This window comes from Ranitomeya imitator, chromosome 1 (assembly GCF_032444005.1).
Source record: "Ranitomeya imitator isolate aRanImi1 chromosome 1, aRanImi1.pri, whole genome shotgun sequence".
Classification (NCBI taxonomy): domain Eukaryota; kingdom Metazoa; phylum Chordata; class Amphibia; order Anura; family Dendrobatidae; genus Ranitomeya; species Ranitomeya imitator.
Genome location: NC_091282.1, coordinates 657,821,233 through 657,843,431, shown reverse-complemented (window position 1 = coordinate 657,843,431; position 22,199 = coordinate 657,821,233). Strand labels below are relative to the sequence as shown.

At 39.7% G+C, this 22,199-nt stretch overlaps 1 protein-coding gene across 1 annotated transcript in view; it reads left to right on the top strand.

Moving 5' to 3' along the window:
- Positions 1–19,344, top strand: part of LOC138641249 (Fc receptor-like protein 3) — a 49,680-nt gene extending 30,336 nt beyond the window's left edge. Inside the window, exons 4-15 of the mRNA XM_069728900.1 lie at positions 283–513; positions 704–985; positions 1,650–1,925; positions 2,062–2,109; positions 11,978–12,259; positions 12,769–13,086; positions 13,468–13,599; positions 13,688–13,709; positions 14,450–14,520; positions 15,520–15,591; positions 15,871–15,896; positions 19,081–19,344. Of these exons, the coding sequence (XP_069585001.1) occupies positions 283–513; positions 704–985; positions 1,650–1,925; positions 2,062–2,109; positions 11,978–12,259; positions 12,769–13,086; positions 13,468–13,599; positions 13,688–13,709; positions 14,450–14,520; positions 15,520–15,591; positions 15,871–15,896; positions 19,081–19,197 (1,877 nt within the window). The 3' untranslated portion in view covers positions 19,198–19,344. The remainder of the gene's footprint in view (positions 1–282; positions 514–703; positions 986–1,649; positions 1,926–2,061; positions 2,110–11,977; positions 12,260–12,768; positions 13,087–13,467; positions 13,600–13,687; positions 13,710–14,449; positions 14,521–15,519; positions 15,592–15,870; positions 15,897–19,080) is intronic.
- Positions 19,345–22,199: the final 2,855 nt, after the last annotated feature.

Below are 22,199 nucleotides of genomic sequence, written 5' to 3'. Positions count from 1 at the left end.
AGTGTCACACATCCAGAGATTGTCTGTGTTCAGATAAATAGTGTCACACATCCAGAGATTGTCTGTGTTCAGATAAATAGTGTCACACATCATCCAGAGATTGTCTGTGTTCAGATAAATAGTGTCACACATCATCCAGAGATTGTCTGTGTTCAGATAAATACTGTCACATAGCTTACACATAATGTTGATGACCATTTTAATTTTTGCCATATAGAATCGAGGTAATGAGACACAATGTCCAGATAAAAAAGAATGAATATTGATATTTTTGTCTTTCAGACTGGGTGATTCTTCAAGTGCCTTCATACATTTACGAAGGAGACAGGTTGACTACAAATTGTCGTGGTTGGGATACATTATTTTCAAATGAAGTGAAAACTTACATGGATGGTCATATCATAGAGAACATGGGTTATTATATGGACAAGACAGGAACCAGAGAGTACACATGTAAAAGGAAGCGAATTCTGATCCCTTATACATCAAAACCAATTTCTGTTCTTATCCATGGTAAATAGAAAGATGCCAATAAAATCCAACCAAACTGGATGTGGTACACATCAGAGTTGGAGATATGATGGTGATGATTGATTTTTTGTACTCTATCACCCCATTCTAGCAATGGAAATATATATAAATATAGATATTTTTTTAAAAACATCTGTCTATTCTATCTAATGCACATCATTTATTTTTTCAGAACTGTTCACAGTCCCAATTTTACAACTGACCAGTTCATTGATAAGAGAAGGTGATGAGATGACATTGACTTGTGTCACAACTCTCGCTCTTCGAAGGAGGACCAAACAACTGCAGTTTGCTTTTTATAGAAATGAACAAAAAATACAGGAATTCAGTGTAAATGACAACTGTAGGTTCTCGTCTGCAGGGCTGGAGCATTCTGGGAAATATTCATGTGAAGTGACAACATTACTTGGTACTGTGAGAAAAATGAGTGAAAGCTCAACCATCCAAGTTCAAGGTAAATATAGGTCAGCGTAAGGAGGGGCCATGAATATTGCTTTTGAAAATATCGACATGTCACCTTGTTGCCCTCTAGAGGCCACAGTGTGTGTCCTTACTTTATGATTTATAGTCTTGCTCATTTATTGGGAATGTGCCATCAGAAAATAACCCATATTTTACATTTTTGTGTTAAACATACCGGTATATATATTTTTTGCAATTTTTCCTTTCATATCACAATTTTTGTTTAAATTAAAAATTAGAAATCCTGCAATTCTCACTGTGGACACTTGGGCATTTCAACTCTAACTCGCTGCTGTTTCAGAAAATTCACATGTACATTAGCCACAATAACCCTATCTTTTGTATTGAAGTGTCTAATGAGCGTGTGCAAAGGTCAATGTGAAATCAGAGGTAGCAGGGTCAGCTCTGTTATAGCCTATTGGTGGATACTATGTTATCTGTCATTGTAATCCGATAAACAGAATGCTGAAAACAATTCCAGACAGGAAGCATGTGTCTAAAATATCCCTAGTGGTCAGTGAGATAATTGTATCATTACTAATTTTTTTGTTTAATAAAGATCATTGTATTTTTCTTCTTAAAATACATAAAATAGACAGATACATCAGAGCTCCATTCATTTTACAATTTTTATTCTCATGATTAAAATAACCTAGAGTTGTTCAAGACCCCAGTGATGGAGGTTGTCCCATCAGCCACTGTAATGAAAGGAGAGAAGGTGGCACTGCAGTGTGTGGTCACACCTCCGACTGGAAGCCCTCTGCTCTACAGCTTCTTCAGAGGATCACAGGCTATACAGGATTATACCTTGGAAAACACTTACATAATTCATCAAGCTGGGGAAGAAAACAGCGGAAATTATAAGTGTTCCAGCAAGCCTGTAAATAATAAGGTTCTTAAATACAGCGAGGACCTCAGCATTGTGGTAACAAGTGAGTAGTCATGTCGTAAAAAATAACCTCTAACTATAGTAGACTAACTATAGTATGGCTAATAACACAGCATTCCGGTTGGACCCAGTACATATACTGTAAATAGTGACATTATATCTCCACCATAATACCCTAGGTACCTTTGATAATGGAGCCATTGGAAAAGAGGACTCAGACAGGAGTGGTGAGTAAATATGCACTATTTTACTATGCTATGTACATGATAGATCAAAACTGACTCTGTGTGAAAATACACAGTGACCGCTCTATGCTCAAGGCAGTCACTGACAGCTGACCAGAATGACCAGAGACGCTGGGACCCATGTCAATGGCACCCACTTTATGATCAGTGAAATCGGTCAGTAAATCTGAGTGACCAATCATAGCATGATCATGTGGGAGGTGCAGAAATTTGAGCATTTCCCTGTATGATCACCGCCGGAGCTCAGCTCAGCTGACAGTCGAGCTCCTGCAGTAACAGCCAGGGACGGTGCCAGCACTGTACCTGGCTGATTAACACTCCACATGCCACGATCGAGAGTGATTGTGAGATTTAGAAAGTTGTGAAGAGATGAGATTTCATTGGGACCAAAGAAATCTCTGATCGCTGTAATTGGATGGTAAATGTAACTATCCAATCACAGCAATATATCCAATGCATGAAAACAGCAGCTCAGGTCCGATTCTCCTCTCCTCACTCTGTCAGTGACTGTGCTGTAGATCGGAGCAGTGCTGCTGTCAGAAAAGTGCTATACTAAAGTCTAAATCACCCATTTCTCCTAGTGTCACCCCAGCCTTCTTGTCCCTCCTCCCATTCCCTGTGTCATTTTCCTTTTATATATAATTTTTCCAATATCTTAATTTTTAGTTTTCAATGTAATTTTGTCCTGTCCATCCTTCATTTAATAGCATAAGTTAGGTGTAGGGTGAAAGTTAGGGGGGAAATGTTTTAGAAATAGCTAGGGCTAGCATTGGGGTACAGGACTTAGTGTTAGGTACAGGTTTAAGTATTTTGTGTTTTAGAAAAAAATATTTAAAAATTAAAAAATTATAAAAAATAGAGGAAATTAAAAAACGTTGTAATATCTATCTATCTATCTATCAAGATTCAAGATTCAAGATTCAAAGAAGCTTTATTGGCAGGACCAAATACACATCAGTTTTGCCAAAGCAAGTGTATAGAGGCAATAGGGATAGGGACTGAGGGGATGTTGGGTAGGAGCTGTGGGGGGAGGTGGATGGGGCAGATCCAGGTTGGGGGCTATAGTCCATGGCATAGGGGAGGTGGATGGGGCAGATCTATCTATCTATCTATCTATCTGTCTGTCTGTCTGTCTGTCTGTCTGTCGGTCTGACTGTCTGTCTATCTATCTATCTATCTATCTATCTATCTATCTATCTATCTATCTATCTATCTATCTATCCCATGTCTATCTATAGATCTATCTATCTATCTATCTATCTTGCTCTACTGCAATGGCTGCATGTGTGTATACAGCAGATGGCGCCATGATCTGTTAAGATACAGACGGCGCAAGTGAGACAGATGAGCAGTTTTTACTGATGTCGTCCTCATCCATAGTATTAGCGATTCATCTCATTAACAGCGCTGTGGGCAAGAACATGCTTAGTCTAGCGCTAGTACCACTAAAAATGATTGGGTGCCCATGGATTCATACACTCCTTGCATGCCAGAATTTGCTTTTGTCACGGGCATCCATGTTAAGACTACAAAGTTTAGGGTGGTTATGTTTTTTTTAAATTTTCCTCTGTGAATAATTACTAAATTACCACATTTTTCGGACGCACCTGACTATAAGACGCACCAAGGTTTTAGAGGTGGAAAATAGGGAAAAAAATCTTTGAAGCAAAAAAATGTGGTAAAATGTTTAATAACATAAATACCATACTATTACAGTATATGTGGTGTTACTATATATAATAGTATGTTATTATGTTGGAAGCTACGGGTAGAAGATGGTGCTGCGGGACCAGTGTGGTATCTGTAAAGTACTATATGAAGACGCTGGAGGGTGAGTATAAGAATGGGGGCACAGGGCTTATATTTAAAGCACCACTCCAGCACTGAAAAATAACCCTGGGAGAACTATAACTCCCAGCATGTCCTGCAGATCCTATGGCATGCTGGGAGTTATAGTTCACCAAAGGAGTGGCAGAGTGCTTTATTGTGTGTTGTAAAGAGTAACCTCTTAATTGTGGCAGCCAGCCACACTGTGGTGAGGTAAAAGCATCCCATGACTGCACACACAGAGCCCTCCCTCTTGTTGCCTCTCCACAGCACAGGTTATAAGAGGAAGCTAGCAGATTCTAGTGGGGAGTCTGAAGGACCTGTGATGACATCGAAGAGGGAGGGCTCTGCTGCCATGTGATGCTCCACCCCGCCCTCTTCATGACATCACACAGGTCCTTATGCTTCAGCAACCAGCTTCCCAGCTGCTGCAGGAATCCAGCACTGGGGAAACCATGTGTGTCCACTGCTTAAGTGGAGTATTCATTTGCTGCTCCCAGCTCACTGCTCAGGCTGACAGGTGGGCGGGGAAGTGGCTAATGAATATTCACTGCACTTAATCATCTGGACCATGTGGTTTCCCCAGCACTCATAGCTGGACATTTTTCTGCCTCTTGAAAGTGGGATCCCAGTGCGATCCCACTAGCCACTGCCCCCCCTCCCCACATGCTACATCCCGACCATAAGATGCACCCACACTTTCCTCCCAAATTTGGAGGGAGAAAAATGTGCGTCTTATGGTCGGAAAAATACGGTAGTGGCTGAGCGACCAATTTGTATGCTGCTCAATTCATTGCCGACAATCCCACATCCTACTGCTCCAAAAGTAGTAACTGGAGACCTGGAGATATTTTAACATTTTTCGGCATGCTTCTCAACATGGGTCTGATAAAAAAAACACTATCAGATTTTATTGGTCATCTGACGTCCTGTATGACACCGCTATGTACAGGCAACAATTTGAGAGTATTCTGGAATTCCTATAGTACACAGAAAACTCAAATGACTCCAGCCATGACCAACTTTACAAAGTCAGGCCAATAATAAATTATTTTAGTGATACATTTTCCAAAACACATACCGTGGGGAAAAAGTATTTAGTCAGCCACCAATTGTGCAAGTTCTTCCACTTAAAAAGATGAGAGAGGCCTGTAACTGACATCATAGGTAGACCACAACTATGAGAGTCAAAATGACAAAACAAATCCAGAAAATCACCTTGTCTGCTTTTGCAAGATTTATTTTGCAAATTATGGTAGAAAATAAGTATTTGGTCACCTAAAAACATGCAAGATTTCTGGCTCTCACAGACCTGTAACTTCTTTAAGAGGCTCCTCTGTCCTCCACTCATTACCTGTAGTAACGGCACCTGTTTGAACTTGTTATCAGTATAAAAGACACCTGTCCACAACCTCAAACAGTCACACTTCAAACTCCACTATGGTGAAGACCAAAGAGCTGTCGAAGGACACCAGAACAAAGATATATAACAAAACATTGAGATGAACTTTTGTTTCTGACCAAATACTTATTTTCCACCATAATTTGCAACATACATCTTTCCAAATCATACAAAGTGATTTTCTGGATTTGTTTCCTCAATTTTGACTCTCATAGTTGTGGTCTACATATGATGTCAATTACAGGTCTCTCTCATCTTTTTAAGTGGAAGAACTTGCACAATTGGTGGCTGACAAAATACTTTGTTTCCCCACTGTATATACCCCCCAAGAAAAAAAATTGTTTTTCCCTAATTAGTGATTGGTGAATATACTCGTTACTCGAGATTTCCCGAGCATGCTTGGGTGTCCTCCAAGTATTTTTTAGTGCTAGGAGATTTAGCTTTTCTCACCTCAGCTGAATGATTTACATCTCTTAGCCAGCTTGATTACATGTGGGGATTCCCAGGCAACCCCCACATGTACTTATGCTGGCTAACAGATGTAAATCATTCAGCTGAGGTGAGGAAAACTAAATCACCGAGAACTAAAAAATACTCGGAGGACACCCGAGCGTGCTCGGTAAATCTCGAGTAACAAGTATATTCGCTCATCAATATCCCTAATGCCTCCCCTCATTGAAAATAGCTGGGAAAATTGTCTGGGACCTGGTGCATCTCCTTTTAGACAGGGATACAACTTGTATATAGATAATTATTATACGAGTTGGGCTCGCCCGTTAGAGCCATGGGGTACTCGGGCCGGGTCAGACGGTTCTTAAAGGTCTGTAGCCCTGGGCATCCAATAAAAGTCAATGAAATGAATGAAGGGGAAATAAAGTGTTTAGGGGATTTGTTCGTGACGCCACCCGTGGTGCTCAGCAATAAGGAAATGGCCGACGCTGTGGTTCAGGTCCTCTGGGGCAGATGATGATGCAGCAGAGATGTTTCAACTCTCCACGGGTAGAGCTAGGTCCCAGGGCAGTAAAAGTGTTAAAGTCAATGATGGTGAAAGTTGTGATGCAGGGCAGGTGATGCAGTAATAATGCAGAGGCCATAGCAGGTTGCAGTTTCCACACTTTTACTCACAGTTCTTAAATGCAGTCCCAGCCAGGTGCTGTGTCCTCCGGGTTTGTGATCCAGCCAGCTCTCAGTTAATTTTGGGTCCACTTTTCCAGAACCCCCTTCTAATGTCCTTCCCTGGCCGTCTCACTGCGCTGGCTCCCGCCTCTCCTGCCCTGCGCCTTCAAACACAGTGTCCCAAGCCAGAAGCCTCGGATTCTGTCGGGTGACGTCCTCTTTTTCCCCTTCTATGTGGCTGCCTTTTGAGCGAGTGTGTGTGGTTGTGGCACATACAAATACCACAGCCTCCGGCTGGTTGGCTAGCTTAGCTTTGTAGTTCTACACTAGTCTGGGGGCCGGTTCCCCCACTGCGACCTGGTCTCTCCACCCAACTACAATCGGCAGGGATATGGGCCCCACAGGTGGATTCCTCACTACCCGTGCCCCTAGGACCCCTTCTCTCTCTTCTTTCTGTCAGGAGCTTCTCTCTATCCTCCTTGTTCTCTCTCTCTGTCCTCTGGTGCTGGGACAAGCTCCTCATTGCTCAAGTCCCCAGCTCCAACTCTCTCTGACACTCACTGTTCACAACTCTTGTCACTTACTCCTCCCCACTCTACTTCCTCCACCCACACCCTCTACCTAGTTCCCTTCAGGCCTATAGAGGTCTAGTGTTGGGTGCTAGTGTGTGGGGGTACTAGGCACTGTCCCCTTCTTACCCGAGAGCGGAGTACCACACCTCTGGCTGAGGTGCAGTACCTCTGTGGTGACTGGACCTTCAGGGGCACCACAAGTGTTCCCCTGTTCAGGTGCTTGTCTGCCAAGTAACAGTGGCCTGTGGAACCATATGCCAGAATCAAAGAGCGGTGCCCAAGACACTTGTCACCCAGAAATTAAAGGCAGGCAAAATTATGTAATGAGGATTTCCTCATTTTAACATATTAGCGTCCAAAAGCCTGTCTGTTTACAGGATTAAAATGACTTTATGGGTGGCGTGGACCTTGTGGACCAGATGCTGTAGACCTATAGAGTCTCATGTATGGTATAAAAAGACTGGCAGCACACCTAATCCAAGTAGCCCTATATAATTCTTTTGTACTCTACCAAAAAACTGGACACCAAGGATCTTACCTTGAGATCCAAGAAAATATTATAAAACATCTGATATTTGGAGACCAAGGGAGTGTGGGGGAGAATTATCTAGTGAGGCAGCAGAATTGTCTGCTGTCAGCATTTTCCTTCACAAGTGACACCTACAATCAAAAAAGGCCGACCCCAAAAGAGAGGCAGGGTATGTTACAAAGATGGAGTTAGGAGGGAAACCAGTTACTAGTGTGACCTATGTCCTGATAAACCTGGCCTTTGCGTTAGCGAAAGTTTCCGTCATTACCACACATCCCTAGAATAACTGGATCTATCTTTTGTTTTTACCTTTGCCTCCTTATGCTATTTATCTTTATTCACTTTTCATTTCGTCACCTCCCATTTATAAATTAAATATATATTTTATAATATAAAACAAAGCAAAGTGAAAAAGTTAATTCTTACTATACCCCTAGATGAATACTGTGAGGGTTATTTTCTGAAATGGCATACATTTTATTTTTCTTTCTGGCAGTTAATGACTATGTCATGCCATCTGAAGCAGTCATTCTGATTCTTTCTCCTCTTTGGTGTTATAGACAAGGTGGTTTTCATGGAGAATATGTAGTACATGAGCCGTGCCTGATCTATATAGAATAGGCTTTCTTATTGCTTTATTCAGATATTATAAAACCCTTTATAGCTAAAATTGTCCATGTGTACTGTGGCATACTGCCTTCTTATATATTCAGAAAAAGAAAGGAAGGGACCTGTTATAGTGCCAGTGTAACATGGCACATCCATCCCTCATATAGGGATTGTGCTATAGAGGCATTGTGCAACTAGTCCCTTTAAAAGTAAAAGAAAGAGTGGCAGCAGCCATGGATGTTCTTTTATCCTGTGAGCGTGCTCAGCTTTGAAACATTTTTGTTGTATTCCTTCATTTTAAAACGTGTTGCCTTTCATTTCAATGCATTTTTTCCAGCTCTTATAAACTAACAGTGGCATGCTTTGTCAGCACGGTATAGTCATATTTACTGGCAAATGTGATGCTGGGGACAATGTACCACATATAGTAGAGTATACTGTATAGGAATTTATGAACTAAAAAGCCACACGGTGCTCCATCCCTTTTGGGCTCGATCGTTCATTTAAACTATACTAATAAAATTACTTCTGAGCACAAGAGGAATAGTTCTTACATTTTGTGGTCCATTTTCTAACCTCTCACTGCAATGTATGAAAGCTTGTCCTAAAAATGACACTTGTGTGAAAAAAAGTGAAATTTTGTTGTTCCACACACTTTTTGAACTACATCCATTAATAAAATGTGGGCTGAAAGACTCATTACACCCATAAATGAATTATTTGGGGTGGGGGGTGGGGGTGCAGTTTACAAAATATGGTCAGCTATGGGGGTTTCTGCTGTTTTGGAATGTCAAGAAATCTGCAAATGTGACATAGAGCTCAATCTATTTCAGTCAAATATGTATTTCAAAATTCAAATATTGCTCCTTCCCTTCCGAGCTCGGCCGTTTGTCCAAACAGAATGTTTTGACTATATGTGGGTGTGGCACCCCAGGAGTTTGGGTACCACAGTAGTGCTGTCTTCCTCACGGGGAGGATAGTGCTATGTCTGGAGACAAGTGAGGTTTCCTTTGGTAGGTTTACACACACACAACACCTTCCACTTCCAGGCCAGGAGGGGGAGCTCCAAGCCTGTTTTAGGGCAGCTTCCCTCAATAAAGATCCTGGTTTGGAGGTGGAGAGAGCTCAGTTTGTAGCAGAAGTCTGTGTGTGAGGACAGACAGGAGTGGAGCACAGAGAGTGAAAGCTCCAAGAGGCCACAAGCAGGTCTCTGAAGAGTATCAGCGCAAGAATCCAGGTACCGGGAGCCCGAGGCTTTTGTGGAATATAAAACACAGAGCAGAACTGGAGGGTATTGTTCTACAAGGACTTTGCCCATAATTACCTGTGGCACAGCAGCACCTAGGAGCCTGGAGTCACCGAGAACAGACCCCAGTTCACACGGCCCGAGCTGCCTACCATGCAGGTACCTGTCCTAGGACAGCAGAACAATTAAAGACCTTGTTGAGACACTTAGTGGCAGCAGGGACTTAGAGACAGAAAGCGCAGAGTGGTAGGCTCCCACCTGACTTACCCAGGGGAACTTGCTTGTCTCTGGACTGCCCGGACTTCCCTGCCTGCCCTGTTGTCTGGTGCCCTGGACTGTGGATGCTGAGGTCTTCAGTAAAGGTAAAGAGACTGCAACCTTGTGTCCTCGTTCTTCTCTGCACCTCTCACTATACCACCATCTACACACCGGGAGCCCTGGGGATATACTTCACCTGTGGGAAGGTATACCATCTAGCTGCCATAACATCACCCCAGCGAACCCCTTAAAGCAGCGTCGGTCCCCACTGACCGAATACCACAGGTGGCGTCACGAGCATAAACTTTATCCCTTTAAAGACCTTTCCCTTTTACATGGGCGCCCAGGGCCACGGACTGGGTCACAGCCATCGTGACATCCCCCTGTGAACACCGGACTTGGTACCGAGTGACCCCTAGCCCGCAGGGCGACTCATAGGGAATTTCCATGCTCAGAAGAAAGTGAGTAACAATCTGAGCGGTCCATTTTTCATTGTTACCTCTTTTAAAAGTGACAAAATTGGGGCTAAAACAACATTTTCGTGAAAAAAGTTTAATATTTCTATATGACGGCCTAATGTTATCAAATTCTGTGTTACCTGTGAATTCAAAATTGTCACTATGGCCCTGAAGAAAATTTTTAAGGAGTGTAGTTTCCCAAATGTGGTCAGTTATACGGGGTTTCTGCTGCTTAAGCACTTAAGTGACCCTGCAAATGCGACATGGTGTCCACAATCTCTTTCAGACAAATTTATGTTCCAAAATTCAAATAGTGCTCCTTCCCTTCTGAGTCATGTCATTTGTCCAAACAGAGGTTTCTGACTACATGTGGGGTATCAACGCACTCATAAAAAAACTGGGTAGCGAATTGAGACGTCCATTTTCTCGTGATATCCCTTGTAAAATTAAAAAAAAGATTGGGGTTAAACAACATTTTTTTTCATTCCACTTGCCATTATTTTATGGGTAACATCTGAAGGGTTAAAAAAATTTCCTGACAGTAGTTTTGAAGTATTTGAGGGGTACAGATTTTAAAATGGTATCACTTTTGGGAAGATACTATTATATAAGCCCTTCAAAGTCCATTTAAATTTGAATAGGTCCCCAAAGAAACAGGTTTTGTGAATTTCTTGAAAAATTGAGAAATTGCTGCTAAACTTTTAACCCTTATAACATTCTAACAAACAAAGAAACAAAAAAAAAGATGCAGATGTAAAGTAGACATATGATAAATGTTATTTATTAACTATTTTGTGTGATTTAACTATCTAGTTTAATGGCATACAAATTCAAAGTTTGAAAATTGAAAAATGTTCACATTTTTGTCAAATTTTCAATATTTTCATAAATAAATGCAAATCATATTGACCTAAAAAAAACTACTAACATGAAGTACAATATGTCACAAAAAAATAATCTCAGAATCACTGGCATCTGTTGAAGCCTTCCAGAGTTATTACCCCATAAAGTGACACTGCTGACACTGCTCAGATTTGGAAAATGAGGTTTTGTCATTAATGTACAAGGTGGCTAGGTCCTTGAGGGGTTGAAAGAAAAACCCTCACCTTCTGAGTTAGTAGTGGTAGTGGAACAACTCTATAAACCTTGTGAACAATTGTGGAAGGGTGCAGCCGACCTGGCTGCTGTGGAAAAGTCTTCCAATAATAGGTCCTACAAAATGTAATAAGACGAAAAATCCAGGTAACTGGCACTCCCAGAGGCAAGAAATGGATCATTCACTGGCATTTACAATGATATAAATTTATTAAAAACACATTTTTCAACTGTACCTAGCCTTCCTCAGGTGTCCAAAATACGAATGCCTGCAGCCTTAGGACAAGCTCTCGCCATATATATAGCCAGAAGAGACGATCACCGGGCTTCACCGGTGTTCATATTCAGGCACCTGTTGAAGTTTGAGTATAGACGAAAAACTTTATGCTTTTAATATATTTTTACTTTTGTGAATTCCGATGAATTTTTCTGCCTTTGTCTTCATGTAATCTCTCCTATAAATGGAGAGCCCTCAGAGATTGGTGGGAGAGCTGGTACTGCCACTTTAAGTGAGGAGAATGCTGTAGTATTAATCAGTGACATATCATGATGTATTGAGCTGTGCCAGTTCTCAGCACCTTCATCTAGCTGATTTGTGGGAGTACTGGGAGATGGATCCTTACTGATCAGATGTTGATGACCCATCCTCACAGTAGGTCATCAATAATGAAGACCTAGACAACTATTTATATTCCGTGGTGCTATCCATTATTATTTATGCTTATTTCATCCTCCTAGTTGGAGTGCACCAGCCTCAGTTGAAGATCTTACCGGAAAAAGTGGTGGTTGATGATGAGGTCACTCTTCGATGTGAGTCTTCCAGGAGTTTCTTCCCTATGCACTATAGGTTCTATCACAATGGTACAATATTAGGAAATGTTACAACTTACCAAAAGGGATTCGCAGAAATGAGACATATCATCAAGTCAGTGACCATGATTGGACCCTATTACTGTGACTCGCGAAATGCGATTTCATCGAGAATTCAAAGAAGTGGAACAGTACATATGTTCATTATGGGTGAGTATTTCTAAAATTTTAGGTGGCTAGAGAAAAATGTCTGGAAAATTCAAATTAAAGAGTGAAAATGCTGTCATCAAACTAAAGGGGCTGTCTGGTGGGAACAAGTTATCACCTATCCATAGGTCTGCTGGGACCTGCAAAAATGGAACTGGTGACTGTTATCCCCATTATTCTCTCTGTGGCTGCCGAGTGCTGTGCTTGGCTTTTTCCTGTAACCCCATAGGGAATGAATGGAGCAGAGGTCAAGTGTCAACCCTACCCCTTCATTTAGAAATGGAGCTAAAAGTTCCTCCTTAGGAAAAAATAAAATTCCCTGTATTGCGAATCAGTTAAGGTCCCAGTGGTCGGATACCTACAAAGTTATTACCTATTCTGGCTTTTCCCATGGCTTGGCTTTGTGTGGACATTTCATATAGTAATAGTAGTAACACACCAAAACATATTTTTACAGTAGACAGCCACAATAAATTAGTTACCATAATCTTTTGTATTTTTGGTTTACACAGACCCAGTGGCAAATGTTTCAATAACAATGGACAAAGTTTATGAGGATTTCACGTTGGGCGAGACTGTGACTTTAACCTGCTCCATTCTGCGTGGAAATTCTCCTTCATTTCATTGGTTCCACAATGAAAAATTAATAGAACAACGGTCAATGTTCTACCAACTTATAGACAACCAGGAACGGTTATATATAGATTCTCTTCAGATTCACCATAGTGGGGCTTATCGATGTAATGCCAGCAATAAACTACCACCTAACAGAACCTTCTCTGTCCTGAGTGCCCCCAGATACATAAATGTTTTGGAGCCAAGCCCAGCTGGTGAGATTTCTTTAATCAAAACTTTTAAAGCTGACTGGGTATATCTGGTTTATGTTTGACATTGTACTGGGACTCTCTGTTGCAAGAGGGGTTAGAGAGAGCAGCCTTATTTATATACTTTCTCATACAAGTCTCGACCAATTTTATAAGGTTATCACCAAGAATAAAGTACCGTAATTAGGCAATGAAAGATGAAGTCACATTTAAAGAAGTATTTTAATATTTATTAACTTCCTTCTATATTTTAATGTATGGCTTCAATTACCTGTTGAGGTTAGCAATCTTATTTTCCTTTGAAGAAGTTAAATTATAATCCTAATTTATAATTAAAGCCTTTAATGAACCTTATTATTGATATTTTTAAAATATATCTTTTTCTAGCGGAAAACCATGGCCCATTTATTGCACTGGGCATTGTGCTGTTGGCTATACTCACTGCCGCCCTTGGCTTTATATATAGACAGCAAATGACTTCATTTTTCAGAAGCTGTACCTTGCAACAACTCAAGACAGGTAATTCTGATTAATTCTGATGTATAGCACATTTATCTTTAAATTGTTTAGTTATTATTTCACATTTCATGTTTTATGTTTCCTACAGAGAAAACTAATGGCCAAGCTAGGTAAGTGGGCATTGTGTGGTACTAATAGGAAGCAATAGATGAATTAAAGTAGTTTGTGATGTGGATTATGATGCAGATCAGTTGTCTTAAAAACTCACATCAAACCTGCTTTGGATACTATAACATCTCTGCCAGTTATTGTTTCTTTTGTTTCTACTTCAGCTGCTCAGTGGTGGCATGACAACATGGGTCCTGTTTAATTCCTGGAACTTTTGGTGCCTTTAGATCAGGGCTGGATCTTTGATTTCCACTGCCATTCAATTAGATTTGCTATCTGACGTGTGCTCTATTTCTTGATTCTGCTAGTTTCCTGATTCCTCATGTTTTCTCACCTTCCTCTTGTCATACAATTCTGTTCCTGACAAGACCTCTTGGCTCTGACCCCTGTTTGGTGACCCTTCCTGCCTTTGGTTCACTCATTTAGACAGCAGCCCTTCCATTGAAGCAATCCACTCAACCCCATTATAAGACTAGATCACTGTAAATTATGAAGGTTGACGTACCTCTGATATCTGCTAGATGGAGAGGCTTGTGTCAATTCTGTCCACTGCAGCCATTTTGAGAATGTGGCCTCTTACAGTCATGACTGCTGCTCTTCAAATACTATTTAATTTCAGATTTAAAGCAGATCCACTTCAAAATCTACTTAAAAACTCCACATGAATATACCCTTAATATGACTTTTGACATGGAATTCATGATTTAATTGTTTAACTACTTTTTATTGTTGTGTTATTAAGAACTATACATGACCCAACAAATGACATCAGAGCAAGTTCATCCGAAAGTGGCCGGGAAGTCTACAGTAACAGTAAGAATCCCGTACATATTTGGTCCTGTTTTCTCTGTCATTTATAGACTCAATGGAGAAGTAGAATCTTGTGTGTCTTAACCTAAAGCTGGGCACAGAGTCTGGGGAACCCTTTCTGTAAATCACCCTCATCCCTCTCGTGGGGTTATGAAAGTTTCTGATCAGATCTCCACGTGGTGGCACCAAGCATAGTTACAGACTAATGGCAGTTGCACTGCCATCATAGAAAACATGTTATTAGGTTCAGACGTGAGACAAATGGAGCCAAGCAAAAATAGCATTGGAAATCCAGAGGTGAACCATGTCCAAGACCTGGAACATAGTCAGAAGGTTCAAGTCAAGCCAAGTGTTGAGGTAGATGAAAAGTCAGATCATGAACTGTCAGTCAAAACTACAGTAGATACAGTGATGTAAACCAAAGCTTAGGAACAGTCAATGAGGCTAGGGAAGCTTTGGATATACTACTGTACATTGGGATCACAAATTGGCATGGCAGTGCAATGTGGCCAAGTGCAGGAAGTAACAGAGTTGTAAAAAGGAATCATAGCTTCTGAATAGGATAAGAGGAGTACAAAAGTCAGATGAAGTAATGAGTCTCAGGTCAGAAGAAGATGACCAGTGCTGAATTGTGGTAAACTAAGTAACAGTCTTATAGTAACAAGGGAGACTCATTTATCTCCATTCCAGAATTTGTTGCATTTTTGCTCACCGCAGACTGCCTATGCACTATGCAGCTTAGGTCAACAAGTATCTAAGAAGACACTAAATCGATAACAGCTAAGTATTACCCAAAAGGGCTGACTGCAGAATCATTTTTAGCTCACAAATAAATGTAGCGCTATTGGTGTACTTTTTCCGATGTGATCTGTTCTACTGTTTTGTGTCCCCTTTGCAGGTTCCACTGGACACTGAGATGCTAACTTGTCTTTTTCCTCTTAGTTTTCTTGTATATTCCAGTCAATATGTGCAATAGATTACTACGTTTTCCCTTTTTTTTAGTTCCTTCCATGGAACATGTTGTCTGTGAAGACATATGTTACGCCCATATTGGTATTAATAAGTTACCAAAAGGTGAGTCACACGTTTTACTTTTTTTTAAATATCCAATTTGCATAACACGAAGAGTTAAAAATCCTTCCTGACCTCACGCCAGTCTCGGACAATCCCCTGACTCTATACATTGTTCTGATACTTTGTAAAGGTTTTAATTGTTTACGAAATGTATAGTGCTTTTTATGTACCAGAACTTTGTTGATTTCATAGTCTAAGTGCTGTAACTGTGACAAATCTTTATACTACTGTTGAGAATTTTTACATTCAAATTGTCCTATCTTTGTTTTTTTCATTCAGTGTCTCCGAACCCAAACCAATGCAAAGTGAGTATTTACAAGACTTATGATTTTCAGAAAATGTTAAGATCCCAGAAATTAAAAATATAGAGAAAGAGGAAGTGTCTATTTCTCTCATTAGATTCACCAGATCTGTTTGCATTGGATTGGTAACACCACTAAGGGACTATTTGGAAAGCTAGTAGTATCAACGAATCAACCAAGTTATAACTTCTATGTACTCACCTAGTAAGGGTGGTCCAGTCCAGCTTAATGACCAATAATATATATCCAAAGGAAGGGGGGAGTAACAACCAAGTATAAAATATAAAATATTTTATTGATAACAATTAAAACATAATAATAAAGAATATGCACTATACAAGGAAAAAATGGGAACAAGGCAGAGTAGCCCCAAAGCAATCCATATGAAGGTTAAATAACCAAGTACATATACATAGAAAGAATCATGTCCAATGAATGATAAAAATACATACACCAGCAGGCTCAGAATTCATAATAGTCAACACAACACTACCAATCGGTCTATATATATACGTATATGTGTTGGTATAGCTCCTAAAGACATGTGAGTCAATAGTCCCATAATAGATAAGGGGTTAATGAAGTGTTCTTGAAAAAGGCTACACCACAGGATGAATGCTGCTAAAGTGTCAGTGCATTTCAGCTATAATGGCAGTATATTATTAGTAAAGTGCCAATGCATGTGCAAATATGGAGCCTATGTGCATAAATATAGGACAAAGGGGAGCTATAGGCTAAGTATAAAGCACCATATAGATACCTGCAGGTGGAGGGATTGCTGTAGGGAGGAGAACCTCGACGCGCGTTTCGCAACGTAGCTTCTTCCAGGGGGTCATAATCGATAGTGTTGTGTTGACTATTATGAATTCTGAGCCTGCTGGTGTATGTATTTTTATCATTCATTGGACATGATTCTTTTTATGTATATGTACTTGGTTATTTAACCTTCATATGGTTTGCTTTGGGGCTACTCTGCCTTGTTCCCATTTTTTCCTTGCATAGTGTATATTCTTTATTATTGTGTTTTAATTGTTATCAATAAAATATGTTATATTTTATACTTGGTTGTTACTCCCCCCTTCCTTTGGATATATGTGATTTTTGGTGGTACACCATATGTAATTGTTGGTCTATTTTTGGGTAAATTAATGACCAATAATGGCTGCTTTTATCACCCGCCAATTTAGTTCTATCAAAAATCACTACCTTCTAGATTTGATTATTTCACTAATTCATGTGCACTGACCTTCCCACCAATCAATGCCTTAATAAGATTCACCTCTAATGAACCTGTCCAATGTATTTCAAGGATTATTCCCAGAATTGAAAGTTCACCTCTATTCATAGGATAAGGAATAATTTACTGACTGATAGATATCTGAAAACTGGAACCTTTAACCCCTTCAAGTCGCGGCCCTTTTTCATTTTTGCGTGTTCGTTTTTCGCTTCCCTCCTTCCCAGAGCCATAACTTTTTTATTTTTCCGTCAATATGGTCATGTGAGGGCTTATTTTTTGCGGGACAAGTTGTACTTTTGAACGACACCATTGGTTTTACCATGTCTTTTACTAGAAAACGGGAAAAAAATTCCAAGTGCGGTGAAATTGCAAAAAAAGTGCAATCCCACACTTGTTTTTTGTTTGGCTTTTTTGCTAGGTTCACTAAATGCTAAAACTAGCCTGCCATTATGATTCTCTAGGTCATTACGAGTTCATAGACACCTAACATGACTAGGTTATTTTTTATCTAAGTGGTAAAAAAAAATTCCAAACTTTGCTAAAAAAAAAAAAAAAAAAAAGTGCCATTTTCCGATACCCGTAGCGTCTCCATTTTTCGTGATCTGGGGTCGGGTGAGGGCTTATTTTTTGCGTGCCGAGCTGATGTTTTTAATGATACCATTTTTGCGCAGATACGTTCTTTTGATCGCCCGTTATTGCATTTTAATGCAATGTTGCGGCGACCAAAAAAACGTAATTCTGGCGTTTCGGATTTTTTTCTCGCTACGCCGTTTAGCGATCAGGTTAATGCTTTTTTTTAATTGATAGATCGGGCGATTCTGAACACGGCGATACCAAATACGTGTAGGTTTGTTTTTTTTTTAATTGTTTTATTTAGGATGGGGCGAAAGGGGGGTGATTTAAACTTTTATATTTTTTATATTTTTTTCATATTTTTAAAAACATTTTTTTTTTACTTGTGCCATGCTTCAATAGCCTCCATGGGAGGCTAGAAGCTGGCATAGCCTGATCGGCTCTGCTACATAGCAGCGATCATCAGTTCGCTGCTATGTAGCAGAAATGCAGGTGTGCTGTGAGCGCCGACCACAGGGGGGCGCTCACAGCAGACCTGCATCAGTAACCATAGAGGTCTCAAGGACCTCTATGGTTACCTTCCTGATGCATCGCCGACCCCCGATCATGTGACGGGGGTCGGCGATGACGTCATATCCGGCCGCCCGGCCGGATGCGGTAGTTAAATGCCGCTGTCTGTGTTTGACAGCGGCATTTAACAGGTTAATAGCGGCGGGTGAATAGCGATTTCACCCGCCGCTATTGCGCGCACATGTCAGCTGTACAAAACAGCTGGCATGTCGCGACTTTGATGTGGGCTCACCGCCGGAGCCCACATCAAAGGGGGATTCACGGCATGCGCAGTAGATGTACGGCGCATGTCGTGAAGGGGTTAATGATCCTAATTATTGGTCTCTGTAACCACAAGAATGGGTCCTCCATCTTGAACAGATAAAGTTGTGCGTGCTCGACCTATGCTCCATTCGTTGTCTATGGTACTGTTAGTAATAGCTGAGAAATATTCTACAGAGACCCATTCTCGCGGGCTCTGAGGCCCGTACTGAGGATTGCTAGTCAAAATCCCAGTAATGCGTAAGTTACTTCCTATCCTATGGGTGTTTAAATTCTGAGAATAACCCTTAAAGAAACACCTCACTTTATTTATTCAGGATGACATCTTTTTGTATTTGTCCAGACAAAGTTGGCTATATTTAATTTTGGTTTTGTCAAACCTCTTCCAAACTTTAATAATTAGTGAACTTTTGTGGGTCCTACTACGTGATTATCATATAATTTTCCTGCATCTGGTGCCATGATAATAAATTCTCCATAAATGGTATTTATGGGTCGTCGAAAACAAGTAGGTTAACATTTGAATCTGTTTTTTCACTTCATTAGGAAGAATTTTCAGTGACATATTCTGCCATCAAAACGATGACTGATACTGGAACAACCCAAAGGACACCTAACTGTACCGCCCTCTACCAGAATTTTAGTAATGACAGATTTGGGTGATGGGCGCCATTTGTAAATTTGTATTGTGACATGTATAATAAATTTGCAAAATAATCGATAAGGCTTGACAAACCAATTGGAACAGAAACCCCAATTTATTTTGGTCTTGCACAATTTTTGGAGGCACACTAGAAGAGTACATGTATGGCAGCCATGATGTGATATTTGATAAAGAATGGTGTCTACAAGTGGTGACAATTTCTATGAAATTGGTCCTATTTTTCTCAAAAAAAGCTATATTAAATATAATTTCCCTATTCCACTGGTAAATCTGCCCATATTTTTTTAATTTTTTTATGTATAGTATTGCATAGTCAAAATATTTGTAAATTTTCCTTGTCATATTGAATTATGGACTTGGTGTGAAATAAATTTTCCTTTTGTGGTTCAATAGATTATTATTATTGTGTTATTTTACTACATATTTGCAGTTTCTTCAAACTTGTTAGACAGCCACCAGTCCTAATAGATAGCACAATATTGTAAAAAATTCAGAAAAAGATTTCCAAACTCAACATTGCTTTGACAACTGGGCCAAAGATTCAACCAAATTCTTTGATTTGTAACCCAGCCAAAAAATGTCAAAGTTATGATGAGGACTGTTGAGTTATTTTCCTTCTTCTTTTATGTTCCATTCTTTGGTTGAGTTGGGACATCATTTTTGTAAGTGATTCCTACCACGATTGCGTGATTACAGCCTTTCTTTGCACTAGAGTTGTTTAGAATTGATTTGCACTTCCAATTCGATTGGCTGCGGATGCCCGCAGGTACGTGGCGATCCAGACCACTATGGAATGGGAATACATTCACGCTAACTCTACTTGACAAACCATTATCCAATACTAGGGCTATAGAGGACACTTCTATTAAAGTCTGACATCACTTGGGGTGTTCAGGAACATTATAATAATAATAATAATCTTTATTTATATAGCGCCAACATATTCCGCAGCGTCTTACAGTTTAATAGTTTCAAACACAACAGTCATAAGTAACAACGTTAACAATACAATAATTAAAGCGAAATAAGACGACCCTGCTCGTGAGAGCTTACAATCTACAATGAGGTGGGGGAGATACAAAGCACAGGTGTGTATTTACAATGATGTATTTACAATGGTTTTGACATGATAGATCAGCATGGAGAGCGTAATGAGTATATGTACTGATAGGGCCAGGTGAATGAGATTCTGGAGTCCATTATTACTGGATAATTCTTGTATTTCTGGAAGAAAAGGAAAATTTCTGAAAATCATAACAGATTTTGTGACTATGTTAGATTTGTGTTTTCTTTCTTTGTGCAGTTTAAATGTATTTTTGATGCTCCTCTTGTCTCTTAAAAGAAATATAATCCCTTCCTAATAGGGACATTTTTTGTTTTTTCCTCACCAACTTTTTTTATTTTTCCGTCGTCATAGCGGTATGAGTTGTTTATTTGTAGAATGAGCTGTAGTTTTGTATAACACCATTCACTTTACCATATTATGAACTAAAAGATAAGAAAAACATATACCAAATGCAAGGGAAGGGGAGGAAAAAAGTAATTCCAACATTGTTTTTTTGGGATTTGCTTTTATGGCAATTATTGTGCAATAAAAGTGTCCTGACAAGTCTCCAGATCAGGACTAATACAAAATGTATAGATTTTTTATGTTTTAGTAGTTTTAAATAATTATAAACTTTGTAAAAAAAATTACTTTACATTTTACTTTTTATGAGACATTAACCTTTTTATTGTTTGATTAATGGAGCGCTAATTGGGTAATTTTCTTGTTTGGCAGATTATTTTTATTGGTATAAATTGGGGGTATTTATAATAATTTTTATTACACTGTTGGAGAGATGTGGTAACAAAAACTTGGCAATTTTTTATTTATGATTTTTTTTGCATGACTTAAATTATGTTACTTTTTCACAGATCAAATTTTTACAAATGTAGCCGTTCCCAAGCTTCGTAATTTATTTGACGCTCTTGTTTTTGTTTTAAGAAAAGAGGGGTGATTGGAATTTTGAGGCTTACATTTATTTTTATTTAATCCATTAATGTAAAGGGAAAAAGTTCTCCTTGTTGAAGAGAACGCTAAGTCATCGCAAGAAGAGTTATAAGCCAGATAATGGAAAAAGGTCTGCAAATAGCCACGGCAAGAAGAATTACCTTTTCCTGTAGATCGATATGCATCAATGGACAGCATTCTTTTTGGATGCGGTACATTGACAACATTTTTTTGAGCTGGCAGGAGTCCATTGAAAATCTTCATACCTTTATGGCTACACTTAACCATGATATATATAATAATCATCTTACATATCAATTTGACAGGGACTCTGCTGAGTTCCTAGATGTTAGGATTAGAGATGAGTGAATTTGCTCGGGTCCCTTCTTATTCGGCAAGCTATAGCTCTTACTGAATAAACTGCAGTGGGAACCCGACTTCCTGGAACACTCTTGCTGATCAGCTTTCTGGCGCCGCAGCTGCATGTGTCTGCGGCTCTGTGACAGTGCCTGCACATGCATGGAGAGCCCAACAAACAGGTTCTCCATGCATGCGTTGTGAAAGTGAAACAGCTGCGACACATGCAGCTACGGCCCCGGACAGCTGATTATCGGAAGCGATCCAGGAAGTCGGGTTCCCTCTGCAGCTTATTCAGTAACAGCTATAGCTTGCCAAATAAGAAAGAACCAAATCAAATTCACTCATCTCTAGTTAGGAGTACAAGATACTCTCATGATTGTCTTCAAATGGATTTATTTAGCAAAACTACAGCAGTAAATTCTTTTTTTGCCCTGTATGTTAGGTTCTACGGTTGCATACAATTTGCTCAGAGTAAACTGACTTTGAAGGCCAAGCTCAAGAGTTAAAGATGAGAATTTTAGATAGGGGTTATAGTCAACGCTCTATAAAAATAGCCTACAATAGAGCGAGACATACATCACGTCACCAGGTACTATACTTAACCCATTACTTGCCAAATTAAAATTTTTACAAGTACGGATTTTTCAA